Raw genomic sequence first — 16,623 nt, 5'->3', positions numbered from 1 at the left:
GCATGATGGAGCAATGGCAGAATGCCTTGGGCAAAGCACACCCAATGAGGCAGCGTGTTTGTACCTCTCTGCATGCCCTGGGAAGACCACGTTTCAGTTCCTGGGGACAGCTGGGGTGACCTGCACTCTGGAAGAAACCGGGTGTGGGGACAGGGTCTCAAAACAGCATGGGAGGGGCGATGCGTCTGCTGGGAGACTGGCAGCCTGGAAAAAGAGGCAGGTTGGGTGCAGAGCATCCCTTTGAAGAGTAAATGGCACAGAAATAAGGGAAACATGAGAATTATGGAATCACCCTGAAGGCAACCTGGTGGCTAAAATGGGATCCTCTTCTCTCACTGCACTGGGGCAGGGGCCTGCTGGGACCAGCCGAAGGAAGAGTCTGCCTTCTGGCAGCAAAACTCTTCCTTCCCCAGTGAAGAGATTAAAGAAGGGCTTGGGGAAGGTGGTAAATAGGGTCTCTTCCCTACCTGCCCAGCAAGGTGGCAGGAGCCTGCCTGGAAACACAAACCCCCACCTCTCAGAGCCTTTCCTGCCTGCTGGGATGTGGAGGCAGCGAGGGGGCTGGTGCTGCCTGGTGCCGACACGTTCTCCTTCCTCCGGCGGGGCTGGGGGGGCTGTGACCGTCCTGCTGTGGGTCTGGCAAGTGACACAGCCTTGGGATGCCAGGTTCTCACATCACCCTGCACCCAGCTCCGGTCCAGTCCGTGTCCCGTCCCGTGTCGTCCACCCTCCCCTAATCCTACCCCAACTGCAGCTGAGCAGGAGGGCAGGGAGGTGACCCGAGCTGTAACCATAACACGTCTCTTGTCTGCCCGGGTGAACCGGGGGACTGAATTACAGTCCGGTTCCCCCCCCCATTTCCCCGGCGGTGCCGCGGCACGGCGGGGCCAGCCCAGCAGAGGGCAAGCGAAGGCCGCGCATCGCCGTGCCGGCGCTCGGCGGGGGCTGCCGGCCGTGCTGGAAGCCCGAGCTGTGAGGGAGCTGGACCCCTCTGCAGCTTCAAAAGCAAAGGGCAAGCAAGTCCTCTGCGGGACCAGACCGGCTCTGTGTGTGTGTGTCGCGAAGAGGATGTGAGATACTGATTGCAGAGAAGGTGTGAGAGTTGGGGTTGTTCAGCTGGGAGGAGAGAAGGCTCCGGGGAGACCTTCTTACTGGGGTGATAAGAAAGATGGAGAGGGACTTCTTACCGAGGCGTGTAGTGGCAGGGCAAGGGGCAGTGGTTTTGAACTGGCAGAGGGTAGGTTCAGACTGGACATAAGGAAGAAATTCTTTACTAGGAGGGTGGTGAGACACTGGAACAGGTTGCCCAGAGAAGTTGTGGATGTCTCATCATTGGAAGTGTTCAAGGTCAGGTTGGATGGGGCTTTGAGCAATCTGATCTAAGGAAAGATGTCCCTGCAGTGAGGTTGCACTAGATGATCTTTAAAGGTCCCTTCAACCCAAACCATTCTGTGAGTCTCTATCTGCCCCAGCTAACTTGGCACCAGAGCCACAGCCTTTGCTCCAGCATCTTGTGGATGCCCATGTCCTTCCAGCAATCCTTCGTTAAATGAGAAGACTGTCTGGTACCAGACATCGTGCCTTCATGTGGCAAGAGGAGCAGGAATGGATGCATATGCAGAATGGGAGCTTGTGGGAGGCAGAGCTCCCTGCAGACACCAGGGTGACAGAAACCACACAGTGCATTTGCCCTCTCCTCCTCCCAGCCCTCGCGAATCTGTCCAAGAATGCAGTGAGCATTGGGTACCCCGTTCATGGTAATGTTGGCGTGCCAAGGGACACCCAGCAGGGTCTCAGCAGTCCAATTCCTACTACAGTGAGTGCTCCATCCCTGCTGATGTCCTCAGCATCCCCCTGTTTGCCAAACGCAGACTGCTATTTTTTTCTCAGGCTCTCCATCCTGCAAAGAGGTTCCCTCTTATTCAGGGAACAGTGGAAATGGGTAACCAAGAAACAGATTCTGCCCTTCTCAGTTGGGCTTTCACTGATGTGAGGTCTGTGGACACCAGCCCCAGGACTTCCCTGTATGGTGGCCAGCACCTCCAACATCACGTTTGGATTCCCAGGACAGGGGCATCCGACAGGAGTGAAAACAGCAGCACTGAGGTTGTGGTGACACAGCCCCCCAGCTCAGCACCACCATGGAGCAGCCAGGCCAGGCCAGCTCAGCATCATGGTTTGTTCATGGTAGCGCCTGTGCTTTCTGGTGAGGAAAACGCCTTCAGGTCTATCCCTGGGACAACTCCTGCTTTGCGTCACCTCAGGGTCTTCGAGCCATACCCCCTTTTGCCCCATTGCCTTGGTCATCCCAGCCTGATCCCAGCCCCATGCACAAAGTCCCACACTTTCCTGACAATTTCTGGCCTCACTCTGCCCCATGCTTCCATCTGGCCCCATGCAAAGCAAACACTGGCCCTGCACTTGCTTGCTTTCACGGGGTCTGCATCTGGGCTGCTGGGGCTTTGTGGCTTGTGGCCTGGCCTCCTGGCTCACCAAATGCATGAGTGCTCCAGAGACAGACGGGGGGGGGCTACAAGACACCCATCGCATTGGCCTTATAGACCCTTGAGTTCCCCCTGTCCCTGGCCCAGGTGTCCTCTGCCCTATCACCTGGTGGCTTTGCCCTTGTTTATCCACGTCCCTGCTGCTGGAGTAGGGGGAAGATGCATTTTGTGCAACAAGGCTGAGAGCAGCAAACAGCATTTCCCCTGGGACTTGTGGCCAGCTGGGCTCTCCTCCTTCAGTAAGCATCTGCCAGCCGGCTGGGGAGACCACTTCTCCTGCAACCTGCTGCCCTGAAGCAACAGGATGTGGGTAACCAGGGGTCCTCCGGGCGCAGGGCAATGCTGGGTGGGGGCCTTGAATGGAAGAGGTGAGCACTGTACAGGCACTTTGCCCTTCTCCCCACCTCTGGTACCCTCCTCAGTCCTCACATCCATTGCAAGGGCGTCTATGGGAAGGATGTTCCCCAGGCCAAGCTGGAAGTTGGTGGGGGGGAGGGGGGGGGGGAGTTGCAGTGTTGTGAACATGACCACAGTGAGCAAGGGGATCCAGGTCCAGGTTTTCTGCTCTCCTCCACCGCCTCACACAAATGCTGATTAAATTAGTTTCACCTTTTTCCTGCCTGGCTTGCAGGTGGCCTGGGGATGGCGGGGAGCAGGGGGGATGGCAGGGAGCAGGGGGGATGGCGGGGAGCAGGGGGGATGGCGGGGAGCAGGGGGGATACCCTCCTGGGGAAGCCCGGAGGCAGCAGTGCTGGGCAGCCTCTCGCAGTGAAAACGCCGCCGTTTCTCTCCCCCCCGACCAAAAATCAGGGGCCAAGGCCGGCCCTGGTGCAGCAGCACGTGAAAAGCCCCCGCATCACGGGATGGAGCGGAGACTCCATCCTCCTCCGTAAGAGGAGGCTGCTCCCCGCCTGGTAAATCCCTCATTTCTTCTGCTTTGGGAAGCAGGGGGAGGATTATCGGCTGCCTGCCTCGCCGCACCGGCTGAGCTCTGGGCGCGCTGGGCTGCCGCTCCGGAGGCACCAGCACGCCCGGGGTGATGGACCCGCTCCGGGCAGACCAAATTCCCGGGGTCGCGGTGGGGCTGGCCGGCGGGGCGGCAGGTGGGAGGGAGCCTGCGGCCACTGGGACCCCCGCGCCGGTGCCCCGACGGGGAGGGTTTGTCCGCCGGTGGGGCGGCCCCTTCTTCCCCTCCCGGCCCGCTCCGCTCCCGGCCCCTTCCCGCTCCGCTCCCGGCGGGGCGGCCGCGGCGGCGGGAGGGCGGAGGCAGGGCTGGCAGCGCCGCGGCGGGCGGCGCACACACGCACACACACCTCCCTGCATGTGATTAAATGGCTCGAAATCTGCTTCTGATTTCCTCGGGGAGGTGACTTTTCCCTTCTTTTCAACCCGGGATTTATTGGAACCTTTTTACTCCGCTTCCAGGCAGCGGTCGGGGCTCAGTTTCTCCACTTCTTGCTTTTCTTTTTTTTTTTTTTTTTTGCTTTTCCCTTTCCTCTCCTTTTTTTCCTTTCCCTGCCGCCTCCCTCCCGCAGCCGGAGCAGCCGCGGGCGGTGCGGCGGAGCGGGCGGGAGCACGGCCGGCTGCGGGCACGGCGCTGGGGACCCGCCCGCACCGCCGGGAGCAGCACTCCCGCTTTGCACTATTCCGCCTTATTTTGCTTTCTCCCCCCCCCTCCCTCCCTCCCCGGCAATTTGTTACTATTGCTTTTTTTTTTTTCCTTTTTTTCTTTTTTTTTTTTTTTTTTTTTTTTTGTGTGTTGCGATCAGCCAAGGGAAGGGGGAGCTGCCCCCACGCCCCGCCGCCCGCCCTGCTGCTGCTGCTGCTGCTGCGGCGGCCCCGGCTCCTCTCGCCGCCTCGACCCCGGACCTGCTGCCCGGACCGACCCCGCTACCTGCCCGGCCGCGGTAAGCTGCTCCTCCAACTTCCCCGGCGCTGGCGGCCCCGGCCGAGCAGCTCCCTGCTCTCCTCCCCACCGCTCCCTCCCTCGTTGCCTTTTATTCCTCCCTCTTCCCCCCCTCCCCACCCGCCCTTTATTTCCCTTTCCATCCTTTCACCGCCGAAAACGGGACCTCCCCGCGGCGGGGCCGGGGGTGCCGCCCGCCCGCCCGCCCGCCCGCAGCCGGGCACGGCCGAACCCCGTTCCCGGCCCCGGGCAGCTCCGGCCGCCGCTGCTCCGCGCTTTGGCCCGGCCCGGCCCGGCTCGGCTCGCTGCCACCGCCCCGGCAGAGCCGGCGCGGGGGAGGCGGGGGTGCTCGGCGCTGTACGAAGCCTGGCGGTGTCGCAGCCCCCCAACACCACCTTGTCGCGGAGCTGCCAGGGGGGACCGGAGCGTCCCGAGGTGCTGAGCCCCGGCCACACCTCGGGTGCGGGTGCAGGCAGCGGCAGGAGCCCTGCCAGGCTGCTGCCTGCAGTGCCAGCCCCGGCTGACCAGGCACGGGGCACACACGTGCTCTCCCCTGCCCGCAGCTCCTGCTGTAAGGCCTTTATCCGCTCGGAAGGTCTCCACCAGCACAAAGCCACCGGGCACCTTGGCGGGGTGGCTTTGCCCTTGCCGCCAACCCAGGCTTGAGGCCATCGCCGGTCCCTTCCCAGCACAGCTGCCTCGGTGAGACCCCTCTGCGGGGCGGCTCGAAGGGTGGGTTCCCTCTGGAAATAGCGGCGTTGCAGTCCTGGGGCCAAGCTGGCTGAGATCCCTCGGCAACCCCCGGCACCCTGCCCCAAACCACAGCCGGGGTGAGGGCCGGCGGTTCTGGCCAGGGCATGTGCAAGCGGGTGGTGGCACAGGGAGAAACGGAAGCCGGGCTGCGTTTGGTGGGTTCGCTTTTGCTTTTCTGTCTCGGAGCTGCTGAAATGAGATTTCTTCAAAACACTGTCCCTCTCACAGCTTTCCCGGCCCACTGGAGAGTGGGTAGATGGAAATACCTTTCTTGGGATAAGGAATAACTGGCATGATGGGGGACGTGGCGCTCGGCAGTCTGCTGCCTCGCTTGGTTCTCGCCGAGCAGGGTGGGTGAGGAAGGCCCCGTGGGCAGGAGCAGGACCTCCTCCGGCAGCGCGGTGGTCCTGCTGGCTTGCCACTCAGCTGGGCAGTGCTTGTGCATGGATTCTCCTCTCTCGGGTGAGCTGTGAACATATGGAACGTAAGCCGGGCTGAGCATCCCCACCTCCGTCCGTGCTGTTTGTGTCGGACCTGTAGTTGGGCTGAGATGATACTGAGCGTAGACCTGGATGTGTGAACCCCGGACAGCTGGAAATGACACAGATCCTTCTTCGCTGTTGCCTGCTCTCAAAGCCAGGAGAGGCTGGAGCTCCCTGTGACCAGTGCAGCAGGGATGTGGCTTGAGCCATGCTCCAAAAACACCCTCCAAGGCGTTTGGATGGATGGAGGGCAACTTTTTTTTTTTTTACTTTTTTTTTTTCTGCAGTATCCCATTCATAAAACAGAGGGAGCTGCTGTGCTTTTCCGACCACCTGGTTGGAGCAAGCTGGTGAGGGGACAGGAGGTCCAGCAGTCCAAGCGCAGGGTGGGCTGCAGGGGTCCCAACATCCCTCCTCCTCCGTGTGGAAGAAGGAAGGCGAGCCGGGTCCCTGTAGAGAAGAAGGCGGGTGTAATGCCAGGTTGGGAAGGAGCCGAGGTGGGTCTGAAGCCTGGGGAAGAAAGAAGCCAGGCCTAGCGATGCAGGTGAGCACACTGTGGCCTGAAGCGAGGAGCCCACCAGAAATGCAAACTGCTGGAAATCTAGGCTGAGGAGCGTTGCTGCCGCTCCTTGGGCACCAGAACACAATGTCTTCAGCTTGGACCGGCTGGAACAGAGGTCCCACCTTGGGTGGCAACTAGCAGAGATGTACATCTGAGCAGGGTTTCCCAGCCCCTGAAGGAGGTGAGCATCGGCACAGGCCCTGGGGCACGTGCTGAGATGGCTTCATCTTCCTTCAGCAGGGAAGCAGCCCGCCGGGCCGAGGGTGTCCGCAGCACCTCTGCCGCCCGTTCCCCCACCCTGCTAGTCAGGCCCTGCTCCATAAGGAAGCAATTATTTTGTGCCCCCATGAGCCCCTCCCTGAGCCTGCGCAGGACACTTGCGCTCGGTATGGAAACGCGACAGATTTTCCATATTCTGCTTTGCCCCGTGATGTTTAAAAACGTACGTGACGGCCTCTTCCAAATGCTGCAGACTTGGCTGGCACTCAAGCAATAACAGGCTGTGTGACACCAGGGGCATGAAATATCGTACCAATAGCCAGAGAGGGGGGAAAAAAAAAAAATGAGATGTCAAAGTGCAGTGTGTTTCCGGCCCGGTTGTCGTGAGCCATCCTCTACCCGATGTGAGAGATCTTTCAAAGCCGGCCAAATGTTGTCATCTCTGAATACCATTTTAAATATTCATCCAGACTATTTTCAACATCTGTGCCCGGCATGTTGTGAAAAGGCAACAAGGGACGTTATGGAAACCAGATCACTTTATTCCCATATGGAGTGGAAAGGGGTTGAAGCAATGAGGACTTCTGGGCTGGGGCCGCGCGTGTCCCGTGCATCCGCTGGGAGCAGCTGGAGGAAAACCGTCTGCACCCTGAGGGATGCTCCCGGGAGCACACAATGTTGCTGAGTGGTGCAGCAGGAGCCTGCGAAGGGGTTCAGGGAGCTGGGGTGGGATTAAAGTTGGGTAAAGCAACAAGTCGAGCAGTAGTACAGGTTAATAAATAGGGTAGCATCAAGGCAGCCATGCTTTCTGCTCCTCCAAGGCCAGAGGCTCCAGATGCCTCCTTGAGCTGCTGTAGCGTTGGGAGCATGAGGAGATCTCCAACTTGCGCTGGCCGGGGAATGCAAGAGTATTGCAGCAAAACAGATTCAGCTCCGCAGCATGTGGGTGATACTGTGCTTAAATCTCCCCTCCTGGGAGTGGGACCACCTCTACCCAGGGATTCTGGCAAGCAGAGGGGGTGTTGGGGACCCAGCAGGACGACCGTGCTGGATGTTGGTCCCTCCTTCCTATGGTCAGCATGGCTTATGGGTTACCAAAACGGGTGAGCAGGAATGCATCCGAGCATCCAGCCTTTGACAGCTCCATGCGCATGGTTGAGTAGCCTGGGGACTGTTTGCTTCGTGGTGGATTTCTCTCTCTCTCTTTTTTTTTTTTTTTTTGGTGTTGTTTTCGATAACCTAGGAAATCTGGGCTCCGTTTCTGCCTTTTGTAACGTCGGGCTGCAACTAATTCAAGCCAGGCCAGATTCTGACCACAGGTATGCCAGTGTAAATTTGAATGGAGTCGCTTACGTCTTGGTTTGGCCCGATCTGAATGGAGTTACTTCTGGCTGATGCCAAAGGGGCTGAGGTCAGAATCTGGCCCATCCTTTCCTGCATGCAGTGTAATTTGTATGCGTCTCCTGGCACCGCTGGGGTATCGTATGGCTTGTGTAATTCTGGCTTCGGCCTGCCAGAGTGCATTGCAATATCTATCGCCAGGAGTGCCTGCTGCAGGAAGACGCTGCCTTGTAATTGCCCACATGAGCTGCGCATACTTTGGGGAGCAGGGGCTGAAAGCCCTAGGGGCTGTGCAGAGTGCTGGGCTCTGTGGATGTGGGTCCGTATGTGCTTGGAAGCTTCTGATATTTAAATATCAGAAGAGAGGAGGGAGCTCGTAAAGAAAAGCGAGGCATCTCCTCGGTGCCATTAGCTGCATCCCAAGTGGGCACCGGTCGCTCCATTAGCGGCTGGGAAGGCGATTAGCGCTGCCCGCCACGCCGCATCCCTCCGGCCTCTCCCCGCCGTGCGTGCTCCCTCCCGCCGGAAAGCTGAGCCCTGTCCCAGTGCTTTGGCTGCGTGGGGTTTTTCCTCTCATTTTAAATACTTCTCAGTTGTGTGTTTTTGGTTTTTTTTTTTTTGTCCCAGCGACACATGGAATGATTTATCCATGGCCGGAGCACAGTTTGGTCCTGATGCATTCTGCTTGTTGGGTGGGGGAAGAAGCATCCCCCAGCTGGCATTGGCGTGGTGGGTGAGGGAGCAGTGTCCGCAGAGGGGAGGGAGGTGGCGGGGACCCGGAGACCCCAACAACTCCCTGAGATGGGTCCCGTTTGTGGGGCTGGGGCAGATCTGCAGTGGGTCGCTCCCACAGCACGTGTGGCAAGGGAGCGGGGATGCCCTCATTAAATGGGCCTGTAATGAGATGGGAATGTGCAAGGTCTGGTAGCAGATACATCCTGGTTAAGGGACACGCTCTGGTCATTTGTGGCGAGTTACAGCTTCTCTGAGCGCATCAGTCCTCTTCTGCTTTGGGTCCCCTCCGGTCCCCCCAGTGCCCTCCTGCTCAGAGGGCACCTGAGCTGCTGGCAGGCTTTAATGGGCATGGCACAGCTCAGGGATGAGCAGTTCTTGTGGATCGGCCCTATCTGAGCACTTTGGATCTAGTTGCTGGATCCCCTCAAGTACCTGGGTCCTTGGTTCTTGCCTGGGTTTTTTCTCCCCATTGCTCCACAGCTGTGCCGTGCCATGAGGAGCCTTTTCGTGTCCCATGCGGGTGGCTGGCTCCATCCCTGCCCCATGCTGGCACAGGGTGATGCAGCACCTTGTGGGGACCAAGCATCCCCATCTCAACCAGTTCCAAGTAAGGCCACATGCTCTCCTCGGGTGATGCGAGCACCCGATGCACCGTGCTGCCCTGGCCCAGAGGAGAAACCCAGCCAGCTGCACCGTGCCAGCAGCACCAGAGAGGACACGGGGAAGCAGCACAGGTCCCTGGCAGGAGGGAAGCACCATTTCCCTGCCATTCCTCAGGGCTTTCCCCTTCCCCTCCCAGGCCGTGCTGGCTGCTCAGCTTTAGCCATCGCCTGCCCTCTAAACCCATGTTTTTCGGTGGCAGGGCTGCAGTAGATGGTGGAGCACTGCTTGGGCCGCTCATGCCTTCCCCCCTCTGCTTTAATTAGAGAAGACTGCTCCCGTGCTGCAAAGGTCTTGAGATCAAATCTGGCTAATAACCCCCTTCCCTCCCCGCCCTGTGTTGTTCCACTTAATCCTGTAATTACCTCTGCAAAGCCGCCGCTGCCCTGGTCTGCTGGGTGGTGACCCTGGGCCTGCTGTAGGCACCAGCATCCGTATTTGGGGAAGTTTGCTCTCTTTGCCCTGGCTCACCTGCTGCACTTGCCTTGTGCATTCAATTTTGGGGACCAACCACCCACTCTGGAGACCCGGAGCTCTGGGTGTGGATCTGTGCCTGGCGTCGCTCCTGGCAGCACTGCCTCCCGGGAAGGTGATGGGAAGGGGAATCCATGGTGGGCTGGAGCATCGCCCCGACAAGCGTCCTGCAAGGCGGGGAAATGCCACCGGTCGCCTTGGGAAGCGTGTTGCTGTAGGGAGAAGGGGTGTGGAGGCGTAGGATGCGGTAGCTAATTTTTTTAAAGCACTTCTGAAGCGCTACGGCGGCGTGACTTCCTTCCAAACCGCACGGCTGTTAGCATTCCCTGAGCGGAGGAGTGAGGAAATCGCCCACCTCAAAAATGCAGCTGCTTCTGGGGAGGAGCCGGGAGGGCGGCCGCTTCCTCGGGAAGGGTGAGCCCGGCCGTTGCATCCCCCCCAGCCCCGCGGGTTCTGCTGATGGCTAGGAGCTGGCGGCCACCCGAGAGCCTCGCTGGGGACACCTTTGCGATGCTGTCCCTGGGAGGTGCATCCCATCGCTTATGTCCCTCCTCGTGCTGGATCCAGGCGGGTGCTGGGCTGGATTCGGTGTCGAGGGCCTCGTCCCATTTCTCCCTGCTTAGTCAGCAGTGTCTCCATTTAATCTGAACCAGGGGCAGCAAAGATGGGAAGTGGGAAGGGGGGGAAGATGGGGGACAGGGAGAGCAATACCCACTCCCAGGCCTCTCTGGCAGCTTGCCGGCAATCCCGGGGTCACGCTGAATATGCATAAAAGGGAGCAGATTGCAGTTTGCCCTCCTCTCCGATACGGAGGTGAGGCCCACAGAGACCACCAGCCCCAGCTCTCTTTCAGCGGGATAATGGGGTGAGCCGAGCGCGGAGCGTGCGTGCCTGTGTGTGGTCTCGCGGATGATAATGATTTCCATTCATGCCCTGCCTCCCCAGCACCGATGTGCCGCTGGGTGAGCGTTGGCTCCCCGGCGGCTGCTCCCCGGCAGGAGCAGAGCCCCCAGAAGTTGGGCACTGAATCGCTGGGCTTTGTGCCTTGGAACGGCTGGTGGGAGGGACAGAGTTTCCTGTCAGGGTGGGGAGGACAGGCAGGAGATACTCGTGCCCCCCATGTGCCCCAAAAGCAACGGTGACCCTGACCCAGGTCCTAGACCTGCTGCCCCAGCCCTGCTCATAACACCTTCGCCTCTGGGCTCTCCCCTTGCCACCACTGGGTGCTGGTGCTGTCTCTCTCCCCTGGGGAGGGGTTCTCCTGTACCTTCGTGTCTTACCTAACAGGGAATTGAAAGGCCTTTGCAGGTGGCACAATTGAGTATGGCCCTACTCCTGTCCCCTTGCTGTCACGTAGCAGAGAGGAGGTGATGGGTGGAGGGGATTCCGCCTTGGCAGGGTTTAGTGGGTACTTTGTTTGGTCCATCCTGAGTCCCCCTGGAGTGGATGGATGCAGCTGCTGCGGCATCCCTGGGGGTTTCTCCTCTCTCCTCCCAGCACATAGTAGTGCCCTGGGGCTGGTGCGATGGGAGGTGGTGGTGGTGGCTGCACCTAGCTGGGTACAGGAGCAAGGCTCTGCCTGTGGGCTGGCAGGGGCTCTGGCTCACTGCTCGGCACCGGGCAGGTGCTGGGGATGGTCCCATCAGGATTGCGTTGGGGGGTTATCCAGGTGCTATCTTCACTCAACAGCTCCGGGACAGGCAGATGCTGGGGACCTTGCAACAGCCATGGCTTTACCTCCTGCTCAGGAGGCAGCTGCCTGCAGTGGGGCTGGGGGTCCTGACAGAGCCCTGTGGCAGAACCCTGCAGCAGGGGATGCTCTTCACTGCCTGGTGCTTGTGGCATGGTGCTTCCACCACTGTGGTGATTGCTATGTCCCTGCTGCTCCCCTCTCTGCTCCCACAGCCCCTTGCCTGCATGCCACACTCCTCAAGTAGGGGGTTCTCGGTGCTCCGGGCACCCAACGGACAGCATCCCTTGTCTTGCTGCCTGCTGGCTGCCCAGCCACCGAGCCGTGAGCTGATGTGTCCCCGAAAGGCTCTGCAGCACTGCCAGATAGCAGAGGATGCACTGCTGGGGTGATGCAGAGACCACCAAGGGAGCCATCGATTTTTCAGCAGTGAGCATCCCCTTTCCATCAGCAGAGGATTAAGCAGTGAGGAAACACCATGTAGGTGGCAGGGCCAGGATTTGTCCTGGGGGAGATGTCCAAGGATGGGCTGAGACTCCTGTCCCTGCTCCCCCCTTGGCAGGCATGGGCTGCCCGGCTGAGCATGGCTGGGAAGGGAGGAGCTTCCCCCCCATTAGCGGTTTGGCAGACCGGAGAGAGGCAGCTTTCTTCCACAGCCAGGGCCGGCTCCTTTTTTTTTTTTTTTTTTGGTTTGTTTTTGGTTTTTGTTGTTTGGGGTTTTTTTTTGCAAAAGGGAAAAAAAAAAATTCCGGATCATTTGAAATGGGCTGTCCCCTGCCAGCTTTCTTCAGCCGGAGTGGGCAGCTGGACAGGCAGGAGTGATGCTGGGGGCTGTAGATGGGGCACAGAGCATCTGCTATGCTGGGTCACGCTGCCGGCACAGGGCTTCATTCCTGAGCATGAAGTGCAAAACTCAAGCCATCCTGTAAGGATTTACTAGTGGGAGAGGCGACGATGGGAGGACCCCCTCTGCCTGCCCTGGCCATGGCATAGGCTGGTAGAGGCCAGAGAACCTGGCTTGGTGGCTGGGGTAGGCAGCACTCAGCATGGCCCCTCCAGCCAAGCAAGTGGGTTGGCAGGGCTGGTGCCATCCACCCAGCTGGGCAGCACAGGGGTCTACTACCAGCTGCAGTGCTCGGGGCCGTTCTCCGGTGAATGTGTAAGCTGTGGCCACTCTCATGATGATAAGGACGGGGCATGGCCGATCTGCATCTTGTGGGATGCTCCTGCTGCAGCCAGAGTCAGCAGGAGGGGACGTGATCTTCAGTCCCTCTTCTACTCTCCAAGCCAGAGATGTGGGAGATAAGCCATGTCCCCTGGGAGCCACCCAGCATTCCCTGGCCCTGGGAGAGGAGCCCAGCCAAGCCCTCCATTTGGTCCTTGCCTTTCCCTCCATTAACAGACAGGCCAGACCCAGACCTGGGTTTCTCAGGGGTGAGGCCAGAAAAACCTCCTTTTGCCAGTGGGAATATTTGGGTAGTGTGGTGGTGGGATCTGGAGGGGATCCAGCCCCTGGCTCAGAGAAACCACAGAGCCCATGGCCAGCAGGATGCTGCTGGGGCTGTGGCACAACACGGAAAGTGGTGCTGGACCCAGGAGTCCCAGGGCTGCATCCTGGCAAGCTTCTGCCTGTTGCAGATTGTACCCGCAAGGTGTTTTCGCTGCTGCTCCTTCCTCCCATGTTGATGGGAGCTGTTTCGGGCTGCAGTTGGATAACTTGGGGTTTGCAGCTACTGTCACAGCCGAAAGGTCTCTGCAGCGTTTCCCCACCACCAATCCTTGGCAGCCGTGCAGTGACAGGGGTCTCCGAACTGCGCGTGATAGCCAGGGCTGCTGGCAGGCATGTGTATTCCTGTTGCCCCTGAGACGGTTTGTGAGACACCAGGGAAGGGCTGGACCCTGATTTCAATCTCCTCCTTCCAAAGCTCAGCTCCTTTTGCCATTTCCTGCGGTATTTCACTCCTGCCGATGAGGAGCGAGGGATTGCTGTAGATAAGGCAGCACAAACTAATCGCCTCCCTGCCCTGCTCCCAGAATGGAGCATCAGTAGATGTGGGGTGGGGAAGGCGGGCGCAGGTCGAGGGTCAGATATAGGGGTGTTCCCCATCCTTTACCAGCCTCCCCGCACGGGCAGTGCTGTGGCCATGCCGCTGCCGGAGCCATTCACTCTCTTTGCTTTTGCCCCAGGGAGGAGCCGCTTCCCTCGCCCCAGGAGGATGGAGGTCCTGCAGCTCCTGCGCCTGCTCCTCACCACCACCATGCTGGGCCTCTCCCAGACGGTGAATCCCTTTGTGGCCCAGCAGACTCCCCCAGACCCTTGCTATGACGAGAGCGGCGCTCCTCGCCGCTGCATCCCTGAGTTTGTCAATGCCGCCTTCGGGAAGGAGGTTCAAGCCTCCAGCACGTGTGGCAAGCCCCCGACGCGGCACTGCGATGCCTCGGACCCCCGCCGAGCCCACCCACCCGCCTACCTGACCGATCTCAACACTGCCTCCAACATGACGTGTTGGCGCTCGGAGACCCTCCACCACTCACCCCAGAATGTCACCCTCACCCTCTCCCTCGGCAAGAAGTTCGAGGTGGTCTACGTCAGCCTCCAGTTCTGCTCGCCCCGGCCCGAGTCTACCGCCATCCTCAAGTCCATGGACTACGGCAAGACCTGGGTGCCATACCAGTACTACTCCTCACAGTGCCGTAAGATCTATGGCAAGCCCAGCAAAGCCACTGTCACAAAGCAGAACGAGCAGGAGGCCCTTTGCACCGATGGCCTCACAGACCTCTACCCTCTCACCGGCGGGCTCATCGCCTTCAGCACCCTTGATGGGCGACCATCCGCCCAGGACTTTGACAGCAGCCCCGTGCTCCAGGACTGGGTGACAGCCACCGACATCCGCGTGGTCTTCAGCCGCCCGCATCTCTTCCGTGACCTGGGCAGCCGGGATGCCGGTGAGGAGGAGGGGGGCACCAGTTCGACCCCCTATTACTACGCGGTGGGGGAGCTGCAGGTCGGTGGGCGCTGCAAATGCAACGGACACGCCGCACGCTGTGTGAAGGACAAGGAGCAGAAGCTGGTGTGTGACTGCAAGCACAACACGGAGGGTCCTGAGTGCGACCGCTGCAAGCCCTTCCACTACGACCGGCCCTGGCAACGGGCCAGTGCCCGTGAGGCCAACGAGTGTCTGGGTAAGCGATTTTTAAATATTTATCTTTTTACCACGGCCGAAACGCTAAAACAAGGCATTGGGGGAGGAATTGATGGGTGCTGAGCTGAAGCGATGGAGTGTGCTTGTCCGGAGATGCTGGGGAGCATCCCCTTTGCTGGAGGACTGGGAAAGTCTCAAGCATCTGCCCTGTCTCTGCTGCGGGTACCCCTGTGGAGGTGCAGTGGTTTGGCCATCAGCCAAAGCACCAAAACCGTCTGAAAAAACACCGGTGTCTTCCAGCTGGTCAGCAAACCTTGGCGTGGGATGTGAGATGCCCATCTGGGGGTGTTTCCCTTGGGCAGCAAACCAGCTGTCCCTGGGCTGGGAGGGGGAATCATGGCAGTCTCCTACGAGGTGTGCTTTGGGGTAGGGAGCAGGCAGCAAAGCCTCGCAGAGATTAAGGAAATACTTGAGATACCCAGTTTTAACATTTTATCATTTGCATTTGGTCTGGCATGGCGCTTTGTGTGGTGGTTTTAGCTTGTCTGTCCTTGCAAAGGTTTCCATGAGTTAAAAATATTGTCATTGAAACAAAATATTTCCAAAACATCAAACTGGCATTGCTTGGCTGTCCCGCTCAAAAACCTTTGTGGGATTTTGGTGGAGGTTTTTGCCTTTTGCCCTCATTTGGGATGGGGTTGGGGGATGCCAGAGCCCTGTGAAGGTCTGGGAGAGGGAGGAACAGCCTCTTGCTCCTCCTGGACTGGAGCCCAGGTCCCAGGGGGTGGCGGGAGGATGGAGACAAGGGAAAGCCGTACCATTAATCAGCGCCTGAAAGGCTCAGTGGATGTGCCAGAGGTCAGAGGGACTTGTTAGTATTTGTGATCGATGTCTTGTTGAGATCCCAGCTGTCGGCTTAAATATATATATGTTACAGCAGATTTCTTCTAAGAATGGCTAAAAAGGCAGAGGATTCAAAGCAAGTGCTAGAGCTTCACGCCCTGTGGGAATGTGTCAGCCCTTGCGTTTTCCCACTTGTCTCAGAAAGACGAGTGTTGGAGCAAAGCTCAGAATAAAACCCTCAACTCTGCACCCTGCCCACGGCTGCTGCCTCCAGATGCTGGCAGGTCGGGCAGGGGAGGGCTCTGGCTGGTAGGTGAACCCATGGAAACCCCCTGGGACAAAAGAAGGACTCCGACCCAATGGCTGTCTCCCTTGTGGCACCCCATGCCGCATCTGCCTCACCGCTGAATCCTCCAGTGAAGCAGCATAATGGCAGCGGAGGTGGCCCTACTGGCACAAAAAGGGTTAAACAGGAGGAGGCTTATTTTGGGGGAGCATCTGCAGATCTGCTGTTCGTTTGTCCATCGCAGGGTGAGGGTCCTGCTCCTTAGGGCCGTGCTCCTGAGCATCCCTGCCCCCAGCTGCATCACCCTTTTGGCAGATGGGCTGAAAAGATAAACGAGGGAGGGAAGAGGAGGCGGGGGGCGCAGCGCGGTCCCTTCAAGCTCCCCCCTGACAAGCCCTGTGCACAAAGACCCTTCCCCGAGCTGCGTGTGAAAGTAGTTTTTCCTGTTGATTTGCTCCCCTTCTTTCTCCCTTTCCCCTCTCGGGCTTTGTGCCCTCTCTGAAGGGACCTGAAAGAGCTTCTCCATCACCCGCCTCCGAAGGGCTTAGCGGCTGAAAGCTGGATTAGCTCCCCGAGCCTTCCCCTCTGTGCCTTTCAACAATGACATCTCCCCAGCCAGCACGAACAGACGCAGCAATTAGCACCAATTAAAAGGAGAGGCCGCCCGGGAAGTTCCCTTTGCTCAGCCTGGGGGCTGCGGGGTTTCGGACTCTGTCCTGCGGCCGGGCATCGGTGATATTGGCTTGTGGTGGATGGTCGTGCGTGGCTGAGGAGGGGTGAGGAGGAGGAGGGTGGAGGGATGCAGGAGCTTTGCAACCCAGTGCCAGCTGAGGGGCAGGGTTCGGGGGCTGCAGCACCCCAAAAGTGGATCCAGGTGGAGCCATGGGGCTGGTACAGCTTCAGGTTGTGTTGGGATGTGACCTCTTGGCTCTGTGCTCCCCAGCGCCCTTCAAGGGGGTTTGTCCACCTCCAGTGCATGGAAGTCTCTGCCTGCTCCAGCATGGGGACAAACTGAAGTCCTGCAC

The 16,623-nt window shown here is 59.2% G+C and overlaps 1 protein-coding gene across 1 annotated transcript in view; it reads left to right on the top strand.

Moving 5' to 3' along the window:
- The first annotated feature begins 4,285 nt into the window (after window positions 1-4,285).
- NTN3 (netrin 3) overlaps window positions 4,286-16,623 on the top strand; it is a 31,788-nt gene continuing 19,450 nt past the window's right edge. Inside the window, exons 1-2 of the mRNA XM_075059323.1 lie at window positions 4,286-4,411; window positions 13,514-14,509. Of these exons, the coding sequence (XP_074915424.1) occupies window positions 13,543-14,509 (967 nt within the window). The 5' untranslated portion in view covers window positions 4,286-4,411; window positions 13,514-13,542. The remainder of the gene's footprint in view (window positions 4,412-13,513; window positions 14,510-16,623) is intronic.

This window comes from Buteo buteo, chromosome 29 (assembly GCF_964188355.1).
Source record: "Buteo buteo chromosome 29, bButBut1.hap1.1, whole genome shotgun sequence".
Classification (NCBI taxonomy): Eukaryota; Metazoa; Chordata; class Aves; order Accipitriformes; family Accipitridae; genus Buteo; species Buteo buteo.
Note: the sequence above shows the minus strand (reverse complement) of the source record. Positions and strands in the feature narration are given on the sequence as shown.